A 12,755-nucleotide genomic window follows, 5' to 3' on the forward strand; every position below is an offset into this window, starting at 1 on the left:
GTCTCTCTCTCTCTCTCTCTCTCTCTCTCTCTCTCTCTCTTGCTTTTAGCAAAACTTGTTTGCAGCGTATTGGCAACTGTTTTGTCTTTATTAACGTGAGTACATGTAAGGCCATGTATTTATTTAATTGTTATCGACACTCTTGTTGCTGTTGCTCCAATTGTTAATTTCGTTGATGTTTGTGTTGCTGTTGTTGCTGTTGGCATTTATTGTAGTAGTTCTGTGGCGGCTGATGTCCTCCGGCGTTGATGTTGATACAAGCGATGTTTCTGGTGCTTTCGATAATGCTGCTGGTGTTGTTGTTGTTGCTGTTGCTGTTGCTGTTGTTGTTGTTGTTGTTGTTGCTGTTGTTGTTGTTGTTGTTGTTACTGTTGTTGTTGTTGTTGTTGTTGTTACTGTTGTTGTTGTTGTTGTTACTGTTGTTGTTGTTGTTGTTGTTGTTGGTAGTTGAGTTCACCGTGATGTTGTTTCTTGTTGTTGTCGTTGCTGTTGTTGTTGTTGTTGCCGTTGTCATTGTTGCTATTGTTGTTCCTGCTGTTGTAGCTGTTGTTAGCGCTGTTATTGTCATTGTTGCTGTTGCTGTCTTTTTCTTTTTTTTTTTTTTTGCTGTTATTGTTGATGCTGTTGTTTTCATTGTCGTTTTTAAATGTTGTTTTCATTATTGTTTTTGTTGTCGTCGTCGTCGTCGTTATTGTTGCTGTTGCTGCTGTTGTTATTGTTGTTGTTGCTGTTGCTGCTGTTGTTATTGTTGTTGTTGTTGTTGTTGTTGTTGTCAAATTTGCTTTAGCTTTTGTTGACATTATTGTTATTGCTACTATCGTTGTGCTTCTTCTGTTTTGTTAGTGATAAGGCATACTTTTATCTACTCCATTGCCATAATTGACATCAAAACAATACATCAACTTAGGTTGACCTTCTGCTGATGGATACCTATAACCCCTCCCCCTTCTTTCCGCATATTTCCCTCTCCCTCTCCCCTCCTCACCACGCCATCCGAGTATCCTTACATTGGTAACCTGGGCCGTCCAAAACACACAAAATGTCGCCGTATAGACAATCACCACTATAATAAACAGCCACTTTCCACTTCCCTCTTGTTTGTTTAGAACTTTTTTTTTGTTACTCGAAAGTTTTTTTAAAAAGATGAGTGTTTTGTTAGGGGTTTTTTTTATTACATGTATTTCAAATTACATGTATACTGTTTTCATCAAAATTGTATTCTCATAATGTTTTTCTTCTAATGTCTTCTTCGAATATAATCCCCCCTCCCCTCCCACTTGTTCCTCACCCCCACACCTCCTCTCCAGGTCTGGGAAAAGCACAGCCGGAAAGTTTCTCCGGAAGCGCGGTCACCGACGACAGTACTTCCGGTGCCAACAAGCGCGGTTGGAGCATGCTACGGTTAGGCCGGGGGCTACAGATGCTGCGGCTGGGGAAACGGTGAGACAGCCAGTCTGTTTGTTTGTGTGTTTTTTTGCGGAACTGTTATCTCTTAGACTTTTGAAAACGGTGAGACAGCCAGTCTATTTGTTTAGTTTTGGTTGTTGTTTTTTGTTGTTGTTGTTGTTTTGTTTTTGGGGTTTTTTTGGGGGGGTGTGTGGATTTGTTACCTCTTAGACTTTGAAAAAGAGTGAGACAGACAGTCGGTTTGTTTGTTTGCTTGTTTGTTTGTTTGTTTGTTTGTTTGTTTGTTTGTGGAACTGTTACCTCTTAGACTTTGACAAAATAAGGTGAGACAGTCTTTCTTTTTGTTTGTTTGTTTATCTGTTTGTTTGTTTTGTTTGTTCGTTTGTCGATCTCTTACCTCTTAGACTTTGAAAATGGGTGAGGCAATCAGTCTTTTTGTTTGTTTGTTTGTGGATCTATTACTTCTTCTTTATAATCTGTCTGTCTGCCTGTCTGTCTGCCTGTCTGTCTGTCTATCTGTCTGTCTGTCTGTCTGTCTGTCTGTCTCGGCCCGTACCTTCCTTGTGTCTTTGACTTTGGAAAAAGATGAGACAACCCTTCTCTTTTGTTTGCTTGCGGATCTGTTACCTCTGCTTTATTGACTTTTTTTGCAACCCCCCCCCCCCCCCCTTACTGTGTCTTTGGGTTTTGAAAAGATCATGAGACAGCCGTCTTTTTGTTTGTGGATCTGTTTGTTGTTTTTTTTTGGTATTGTCCAACTGTCTGTCTCGACCTACAACTTTCTTGTGTCTTAGAATTTGGAAAAGATGAGACAATTGGTCTTATAGTTTGTTGATCTGTTATTCTTATTGTATTGTCTAATACGGGGTCCCCTCTACGGATGGATCGGGCCGATCGCCCGACTCGATCGCCTGAAACTGAAAACAAACACGTTTGTTTTTGAGGCGATCGAGTTGGGCAATCGGTCCGATTGGCCGATCACGTCCGTAGTGGGCACCCCGTATAACTGTCTGTCTCAAACCACAACTTCCTTGTGTTTTACTGTCCCCGTGGTTTTATGCACTCCGCATAATTTATCAAAATTTGATCCTTTTTTTTTTCATTATTTCTGATTATTTTCTTTTATCATTCTTTGTTAAAACTAACAGCATAATTCCACATTTTTGGGCTCAGTTTGCATAATTTCAGGTTTTTTCTTGCATAAAACGACGGGGACAGGTTTTAGAATTTGGAAAAGATGAAACAACCCATCTTTTTGGTTATCAGTGTATCAGTCTATTACTTCTTCTTTTTTGACTGTCTGTCTGAACACAAAACCACCCACCTCGGTGTCTAAGAGTTTCGAAAAGATGAGACAACCGTTCTTTTTGTTTGTGGATTTGGTACTTCTTCTTTATCATCTGTCTGTCTGTTTTTGTTTTTGTTTTGTTTTTTGTTTTGTTTTTTATTTGTCTTGGCTAGTTAACCATTAGAGCAAAACTGTTGTTCGAGCGTAGCCTAGCGAGGTGCTCTACTTTAACTAACACTTCCGTAACTAACAAAGGGTGCTCTGGTGTGGTTTGCTTCTTCTTTCCTATCAAACATGTATCGTACTTATCTCCCCTTCTTCTTTTTATCTTTGTTACTTTCTTGTAACACCTCTAATCTTCTGGCGCTCATATGACCCCATGCAGTTGCGAGCGCCGTAAAACATCTACTAAAACTAAAACTAAAACCTCCTAGTTACGCTGGATCATTCCTCGTTTTAGTCAGGTTTTCAAAAGTTATTACACTTTGGGTCACGACATGAAGGAGTCAGGCGCTCGTCAATTTTTGGGCATATGAAGTTATCGGTACCATCTTAAAGCCTGTTTATTTGCATTGCTTTTGGTGAAAAACTATTTTCATCTATGTTGAATAGAAGTAGAAATATTTGCGATTGAAGGAGGTGAGGGTCGCCTGGTTTCACAGGTAAAATTAGTGAGAAAATGGCTGCCAAAGTTAGGTAACTTCCTTAGCCTAAGAGTCCTTGGAAACTCAAAATGTACACTTTTTGAGCGTTTAATCTATGTTTTTCAGTAAAATTCACTTGGAAATGAGTTTTATATGGACCTAATAGAGGCTAAGCCAAAAAATAAAAATTCCTTTAAAACATCCAATCCTGAAACAACACACCAACAACCTTAGGAAGAAGGCTATGAAGAGACTTAATCTCGTCAAACGACTTGCCAGTACCAACTGGGGATCAGACAAGAACACTTTGAGAGGCCTCTATTTGGGATATACCAGAGCTGTTTTTGATCATAATCTTGTTCTACAAAACATTTGCAGTAAAACTTCAAAGAACTCAATGGACACCATCCAAAACCAAGCTCTTCGTCTTATCTCTGGCGGAATGAGATTCTCACCGACTGCGGCCTGTGAAATCAGCACAAATATTGAGCCATTAGAAACTTGAAGAAAACGGGCAGCTTTAGAAGTATATGAAAGATCTAAAAGGTTAGAAAATAACCACCCTAATAGAGTCCTTGTTGACAAGTGGAAACCTAATCAAAGACTAAAAATACAAAATCTGTACCTGACACTGTTCTCAATCTCCAAGAAAAACATCACCTCCCTGAAAGACGAGAACCTCTGGAAAGAGTTCCCTCAACTCTCCCACCACATCTCACCATAGCAAAGCCAGAAATTAGGAAAACACTTTTGGACAAGGGCAATAAAAACACATATCCTGTAGCACTAAAACATTCTGCCCTTGAAACAATTGATTCCTATCCACCAACATGGATCCATTCATACACTGATGGATCTGCCTTTAAGGCAACAATCAACGCTGGATATGGGTCAATGATCAACTTGCCCAGTGGGATAGGATAAAAAAAACTCCAGCGGGTCCTTCTGCCTCCAATTTCATTGCCGAACAACAGGCTATCACCAACACAGCAAACTACATCAACTACTTGTTTGACACTAACCCACTTGCTGCCACAGACATCGTTATATTTACAGACAGCCTTTCAACACTAGAGACACTTGAGAGTGGGACTGATGTGAACAAAGATATATTGCATTTGATTTTGGAATCTTTATAACTTGATAAGTAGGCACCACGTCAGAGTAGTCCTACAATGGATTCCTGCCCACACTGGGATACCGGGAAATAAAAGAGCTGATGCTCTGGCAAAGAAAGGAGCTAGCCTCCCTCAGCTTGAAATTCCTACGAATTACACCACCTGCTGCGAAATGATCAAGTCAAACCTAAAGGAAGAGTGGATGAATGATTGGGCCACAGGTACGACAGGAAGGAGGATGTATGGCCACATGAATAAACCACTGGTCAAAGATCCAATCAATGAGTTGAGGAGGGGAGATCAATCCATAATCTTCCAACTTAGAACACAACATGTACCCCTCAACCAACATCTCAACCGAATTGGAGTAAAGCAGTCTGCTGCCTGCCCACTATGTGACTACCCCTCAGAGACAGTGGAACATCATCTGTTCTTCTGTAGAAAACTAACTGATTTAAGGGGATGTTTTCTTCCCAAGCTACCCCACACATCTAACTGCCTCTACTCCTCAAGAAAACAATTAGAACAAACATGCAACTATTACCGAATGGCATCATGCAGAAGAGTTAACGCCCAGATGCTGCTGGATCGCTAACAACAACAACAACATCCAAACTGGCGAACAAATGACTATTTTTCCCTATGTCGTTATTTTGACGAGCGCCTGATTTCACCACGCTTCCTCACATAATATAATATTATGTGGGACGTGCTGACAAAATGAATTACTTCTCTCACTTCACAAATGGAGATATCGGCAGAAAATCAACAACGGAGTAAATTTGCAGACTCTCAGTTGATGTCATTTTCTTCAAGTGTACCATTTCTTTTATTATTTCCAACTAATGAATTGTAAAAACTCAGCCTATCAATTCAATATACATGTATATCTATTTCTACAAGGCTAAAATAGTAGAAGTTACTTCTCGCAAACCACAGACGGAGATTTTGGCCAAAAATCGACATTACGGTCGAACTTGTAGATTTTCAATTGATCCCATATTCTTTAACTATAACCTATCTTTTATAATTTCATACTTATAAAATGTAAAAACTTCACCAATAAGCGTGATTCATCTATTTCCTTAAGGCTTGAATTTGAGAAGTAACTCATTTTGTCAGCACACTTCACAATTATTCTCGTCTCTCAGGGGAGGGAGTCTTGACGCGCTCAGGTCAGGCCACCAGGTGCCCATGTTGCGGGCGGGTCGAGGGTCACCGGACACTTCCGGTCGTCTGGACGCCAATGAGCTGTACGCGGTGCTGTCCGCCATCTTGGACGAGCCACGTGACCAGAGCAGACGTCAGCCGCCTCTCCCGCGGTACGGTCGGGACAACAACGGCGTTGCCAGGTGAGGGGGGGGGGATTCTGGTCGTTTACTTGTTTGTTTGTTTGTTTGTTTGTTTGTTTGTTTGTTTGTTTGTTTGTTTGTTTGTTTGTTTGTTTGTTCGTTTGTTTGTTTGTTTGTTCGGTCGGTCGGTCGGTCGGTCAGTCAATTAGTTAGTTAGTTGGTTAGTTAGTTAGTTCCTTGGTTGGTTGGTTGTTTAGTCAGATAGTTTGCTGGTTGGTTGGTTGGTTGGTTGGCTGGTTAGTTACTTAGTTGGTTGGTTGGTTAGTTAGTTAGTCAGTTGGTTGGTTGAATGGTTGGTTGGTTGGTTGTTTGGTTAGTTGGTTGATTAGGTGGTTGGATGATGGGTTGACTTTTCTTTTTTTTTCACCAAAAACAACAACTAGGAGGTGCCAAAAATTGCGGTTTTTAGGACACTTGACTCAAAATAGGTACTTATAACATCTTGCCCTCATTGGAAAGATAGAAGGCGAACGAGGCAGGGGCAGACCAGAGAAACTTATTGGAAGACCTGAACAGATGGGTGACAGGGAAACACCGGCATAATGAGGGATTTTTGAGAGCATCCGAGCTGAAATTTCAAAGGAGAACCAGGATATTAAACAATGTCTATTTCAGATCTGACACTTTATGATGATGCTTTTGGTTTTGTTTTATTTTGTATTTTGTTTGTTTGTTTCGTTTTGTTCTGTTTTGTTTTGGTTTTTTTGCTTGTTTGTTTGAGTGGGGGGGGGGTGTTCGATTTTTTCAATCTTTTTAAAGCAGGTTTTATGTGTTTTCTGCTGAGGTAGTAGTGTACAGCATTTTCAGCTTCTGGGGATTAGGCATTATAATATAGATTCATATTATCATATATATGTCATTGTTAGCATTATTACCTTTTAATCATTTTATAACAATATATCCTGTTTCGCTCCGGAAGTTCAAGTAAGAGATTCCAAAGATGGTAAAGGGAAAGGCAACGGACAGAAATTATATTATTTTTCCTTTTTTGAAATCTCTACGGCTGGTTTCTCCCAGGTATTTTATTTTTAATGGGGTGGGGGTGGGGGGGGGGGGGCGTTGCAGTCGTCAAACTAGAGACATCACCGTATCTTGTATCCTCAGAGACCTCCTAGACGCCCTAGCGTCGGACGGCGAATCCAGCTCCAACTTTGACCTACTTTCTTCCCTCAACAATGGCCCCTCCTACTTCCGGCCCGCCCCTCGAGGGGGTCGCTACAAGAGGTCACTTCCGGACGCAGGCCCCGCTGACTACCCCAGCCTCGAGGACTATCTGGTCCAGAGCAGGCAGTTTGCTCGTCCTTACAGCAGCAGGGCTGTAGCGTTGCCCAGAATTGGCCGCTTCTCAGGGTCGCCCCGTCTTCAAGCAAAAGCTGTACCTCGCCCCAGAATTGGTCGGCAAGAAAGCCAAATGAGAGAAGCCAAATCCGTTGAATAATCTTCGTAATAATAATATTGTAATATCATTCTGGTCACTTGATCTTTGCATCATTTCTTAGAGAAAAAACCCCACACTCACTCTTCCAACCCTAATGAAAATAAACAAAGGTAGCATCAAATATTATTCCTGAAAGCACGACGGAGCCGGATTATTATGTTTCCAAGGTTAAGAATTTGTAAGAGTGTTGATTATAATAAGCATTATGATAGTGTGATTACTTTCATTCGAATTACTGCGTACCGGATTTTTGTTTTATGCAGATGGGAGTTATTTTATTTAATTGGGTCCGTGGGGGAGGGGGCGGTTTTTTTTTTTCTTCAATGCCATGATTGGCTTGTGGCTCCAGAAAATAGATCAGAAAAAAAATCAGAATAACCTTCATTAAAGTAGGCCGAACATGAGATGAATAATTACTCATAATGTATCAAAACAGCAGGCCAAGACTCACAGATTGTACGACAGATTGTACGACAGATTGTATAGATTGTCAAACGGAAACTCGGCCCAGTGGATGGTATTCCAGCTGATTAGTTTTGATGAGATATAAAACTGCTATAGCCTGAGACTACAGATGAAATAGCAAGTTTTCGTGACCGCTTGAAAGTTGTCAATGACCTCACGAGATTGCACGTAGTGTCCTATGTCGTTTTCTTTGACATACAAAACATAAACAAACAAGCAACAACAACCACAACATTCGACCGTGGCATCTCTTTGGAGAGGATTCAGGGAGGTTGGACTGCCTCACCTGCTATCCAAGAGAGGCGGTGGCCCTAGCGAAGAGCACGCTCTTCGGGACTCCAAACATTTCGAACGGATAGGCTACTACACACAAAACAACAACAACAACGACAACAACAACAACAGCAACACCGTTTTAGAAGGACCGGGGGGGGGGGAACAGGAGGAGACATACCAGTACACAGTTTCACAGGCAAGAACTCTATATATAGGTATTCCAAATTACATACCTCATCGTAGAAATATAATGGTCATTGTTATATTTCACAAGATCTTCCTACTGTGCGAGAGTCTATCGATCTTCACTGACCTTTATCATCATCCGGAAATAAAATCTTGTTAACATACTCTTTGTTTTGTTTGGAAGTATAATTTGAGTGTCTGGAAAGAATGAGATGAATGTATAGATATTTATATCTGTGAAATGTGAATAGTAATAATAATAACAAATAGCATTTGTACAGCGCAGAACCCCTCTCTACAGCAAGTTCTATGCACTTTACACTATATTGTAACCCCGGCAGACAATAGAACACTCAGAAACGTTCTCAGCTTCCCGAGAAGCATACAGTGCCAGCAGTTGACTAAATGCTCAAACACTAACACACTGACAAGATCTTTCAATGTCTATAGCTGCTGGGTACCCATTCCCACCTGGGCGAAGTGGGGAAAATTTGAGTTAAGTGTCTTTCCCAATGACACAACTTAAGTCCCTGCCAGGATTCGAACCCGCGACCTTGCGGTTGCGAGTGTGAGAGTCTGAATGACACGCGTCACAACTTTCTGTATCGTCGTCTGTCTCAGCAAGGGTCGGACACAGAGTACATCAGTGTCATGACGTGGCGGAATCAGGTGCTCGTCAATTTTGGAGAATATTGGGTTATTGATATTATCTTAAAGCCTGTTCATTCGCCATCCTTTTGGTGCAAAAAATATCCATCTATGTTGAATAGAAGTCGAAATATTTGCGATTGAAGTAGGTCAGGGTCATCTGGTTTCAAAGGTAAAATTAGCGAGAAATTGGTGCCTTTTAATCAATGTTCTTCCGTAAAATCGACACAATAATTTGCTTTTAAATGGACATAAAAGGTGTTGAGCCAAGAAAAGAAAGTAAGAAAAACATTGCCCATTTATCCCCAAAACGCTGATTTCTTTCAACTTCATTAAGTCCTAGTTGGATCCACATAATGTGAGGACGTTTTTTCCTTTTTGTTTTGCTTGTTGTTATTGTTGGGTTGTTGTTGTTTTTTTTGTTTTTTTTTAAATCGAGAATTTCCCCGTGTCTGCTTGGACGTTGCATTTGTGTTCCTCTCAGGTCTGGATGGCCCTGGCAGACACGGTCAAAGCCGCCAACCTTCTGTTTGACCTAAATGTGTTGATGGGGGGCGAAAAACAGCGTAAAACGTCTACAATTAGTTACATTTGCACTTGGCCGCTTTTAAGGACAAGCGGGCTAACCCAGATTTTTGGGGGTTTCCAGAAATCTTGACCTACACCAATAGTGGGCATTGCCCTACATATAGGAGAAGTTTGGTTTCACCGGTGTGTATATTTGTTTCATTATAGAGAAAACTCTCCTTGTCTTTTAAAGAAACTGAACAAGGGGAAAAAATTTTACCTTCGATTTTATCAAAACAGCATTTTCGGGATAGCCCCCTTGTGCTTAAAAGCGACCAATTATGATAAATCTTGCTCTTTGATTGAAACCCAAGCTACGTGTTTCCATTAAAAGCAATGCCCACTTATTCAACTGATCGAACTAGTCAGATCGGGTCTGGTCGCAAAGCCAGGCGATCCAGTGAGCGCTTCAAACATGGATAGAGCGGGTTGTCATTTTTACACATTGTAATAATTTTTTAAGTCAGTGTTCTTTTTCGTTTGGAAAGCTGTTCCACGCACTAAGTCCAGAAAACAAAATGTTTACCCTTTTGGGGCCGTTTTTAGAGGGGGAGGAGGAGGAGGAGACATACAATCTATATTCTCTGTATACAACGACGACGACGACGACGATGATGATGATGATGATGATGATGATGATGATGATGATGATGATGATGATGATGGTGACGAGCGCTAAAGGACTCCCGATTGTTCACGAACTACACCGACGTCTCTGGTGTCAAAATCAGGAGTCAGTCAGTAACAAGAGCGTACCAGCCATGAACTGTAAGTATATAGATGGCTTTTCATGCTATGTACTGCGAAAAGGAAAGATGTGTGGCAGGAGAGCCAGAGGAAGGCAAAGAATAACATGGACGGACAACATAACAACATGGACTGGACTGGATATGGCAGAGTGTGCACCGGCAGCTCGCGACCGTGAAGGATGGAAGGTCATTACACGTCAACCTTTGAGTCAGAGATGACACCTCTTGGTATCTAGGTACTCTGAAAGTTATTATTGTCATCCAACTTTCCAGCATCGCAAACTTCCCCACAATCTCGCTTTAGTTTGAAGTTTTTACTTTGCTTTTTAATTTTTTTAAATGTATCCTTTAGTCTATATGACCGTTGGGGCACCAAGGATGATCGGGTAACCACTTTTCTCCATCCTCCTCTATTTTCAGCCTTTCGAAGGGTTTCGCCCAACTTTAAACCTGTCCATTCCAGTATGTTGTCTTCCCATCTCTTTTTCTGTCTGCCTTTCCTTGCGTGATAAATAATTAGGAATTCAGTGCTGCTGCTGCTGCTGCTGCTGCTGCTGCTGCTGCTGCTGCTGCTGCTGCTGCTGCTGCTGCTGCTGCTGCTGATGATGATGATGATGATGATTATGATTATGTGATGATGATGATGATGACGATGATGATGATATTTCCGATATTGTCCAAATCACACCAATACGTAACTTACAGTGAACACTTTGTTGCTGTGGCGTCATCACTCATTTATTTTTTTCTCAAATACTATGTTCCTGATGAAGCCTTATTGGCGAAACGTTGAACTGTGAAAAAAAAATATTTTTGGAAATACAACAAGGTCTTAACTGTTTAAATACCTTCTTTATACAATGATGATGATGATGGTGATGATGATGAGACTTAAATTCGATTTTGGATTTTTCAAAATCACGCTCCTAATAAAGACACAACAGCAGAAAAAGGCAAACACAATAATAGTATGTTTTTACAGTGTCATAAAATTTCAGAAGTACCGAAGTCTTTATCTACTTTTTGCCTTTCTTTTGATAAATTAATATACAACAACCATGATAGTGATGTTCCCGATGGAGATCGAATAGACGAAACGCCTCGCCTTTTTCAATACCCCCCCCCCCCCCCCCACGCTTTCCAAAACCAAATAGAATGTGGAGTGTTCGCGGATGTTCTTGTGTGGCTTGCTCCTTCTTTCCCATCCAACATCTATCGTCTTTATCTTCCCTCCTTCTATTGTGTGTTTGTTACTCTCTTGTAACACCTCAAATCTTCGGCACTACATGTCATGTGACCTATAGTGTTGCAAAGGCCGTTAAACTCTTACTTAAACTGAAAGAATAATAGTAATATTTCTCAACTATTTATACAAATCTTGATAATTAATTTACAGCAATAAACCGTAGGGTTTTTTCCCCCCTTCTTCTTCTTGTGTCTCAACAACCTTTTTTTTCCTTTCTACATTCGTCATCAGCATCATAACTTGCCAGACCTGAAACAGACATCGGCGACAATGGCTCTTCATTCTTTTCTCTTTGTTTGTTTTAGTAGAGGTTTTACGGCGTTCACAACTGCATACGGTCATATGAGCACCAAGGGGTGGATGTCAACAGAGACGTCCTTACAGGGAATCAGATTTACTCTGCTCACCTCTCTAGCTTCAGCAGCACAAAGTCTGCTTCGACTACCAAGGCACCCCGGAAATAACGGGTCACAAGAGTGTGACAAACATACACAAGAAGTAGAGGAAATGACGATAGTAAGGATAAGGAAAGAAAACGCAACAGTTCCCTGTTGTAGTTCAGACACAGTTATGAGCATGTTACAATTCTACTGTACACTAGAATGACAAATGTCCCCCCTTTGGGAATGGCCTAAAGACACTTCAGTCAGTGGCACCGCCCCGCAAAGGGGGGGGGGTATTCTTTTCTTTGCTCGGAAGCTCTCAAAAACCCTACACTACCCTGGTGTTTCTTCGTAACCCATCTGTTCCAGTTATTTTTTCAACCCTAGCTATCAAGGTATCGTCTCAGTCCTTGTCACTTTGAACGACACAACCTCACAAGAAGGTTTGTGACACATTAAATCTCTTCTCCTCCCTCCATCCCCCCTCTTTCTCTCCCCTCTCTCTCTCTCTCTCTCTCTCTCTCTCTCTCTCTCTCTCTCTCTCTCTCTCTCTGTGTCTGTCTGTCTGTCTGTTTCTCTCTCTCTCTCTCTCTCTCTCTCTCTCTCTCTCTCTCTCTCTCTCTCTCTCTCTCTTTCTCTATGTCAGTATGTGGTGCGACTTAAAACTTTGATGCAACAGGACATTTTCTACTGTTCTGTCTGTGTATTTAATAGTATTGGAGAATATGTAACTGGTAAATTCACAAGGGAATACGTGAAAAATGTCAAATATTGTCTATTATCATCGGTTTCGGGAACGGAAAGTAATGTAGGGTCACAGAGACTGAAGTCGAAGAAACGCCTCAAAGCATATTACTGCCGGGGCGAGCGATTGATTTATTTAGCCAAGAATGATAAGATAACGTATGAGTCAGAATTTGGGGTAAAGAGAGAGTAAGGATAGAGGAAAGAAAGTCAAGGTCTCTAAGAAAGAAAATCTTAATACTCT

General features: G+C 41.1%; 1 protein-coding gene across 1 annotated transcript in view; it reads left to right on the forward strand.

Annotated features, from left to right (window-relative positions):
* LOC100533452 (myomodulin gene 2 neuropeptide precursor) overlaps positions 1 to 8,336 on the forward strand; it is a 19,113-nt gene extending 10,777 nt beyond the window's left edge. Inside the window, 3 exon segments of the mRNA NM_001204729.1 lie at positions 1,308 to 1,440; positions 5,609 to 5,809; positions 6,914 to 8,336. Of these exon segments, the coding sequence (NP_001191658.1) occupies positions 1,308 to 1,440; positions 5,609 to 5,809; positions 6,914 to 7,247 (668 nt within the window). The 3' untranslated portion in view covers positions 7,248 to 8,336.
* The last annotated feature ends 4,419 nt before the right edge of the window (positions 8,337 to 12,755 follow it).

Source organism: Aplysia californica, unplaced genomic scaffold (genome assembly GCF_000002075.1).
Source record: "Aplysia californica isolate F4 #8 unplaced genomic scaffold, AplCal3.0 scaffold00836, whole genome shotgun sequence".
Lineage (NCBI taxonomy): Eukaryota > Metazoa > Mollusca > Gastropoda > Aplysiida > Aplysiidae > Aplysia > Aplysia californica.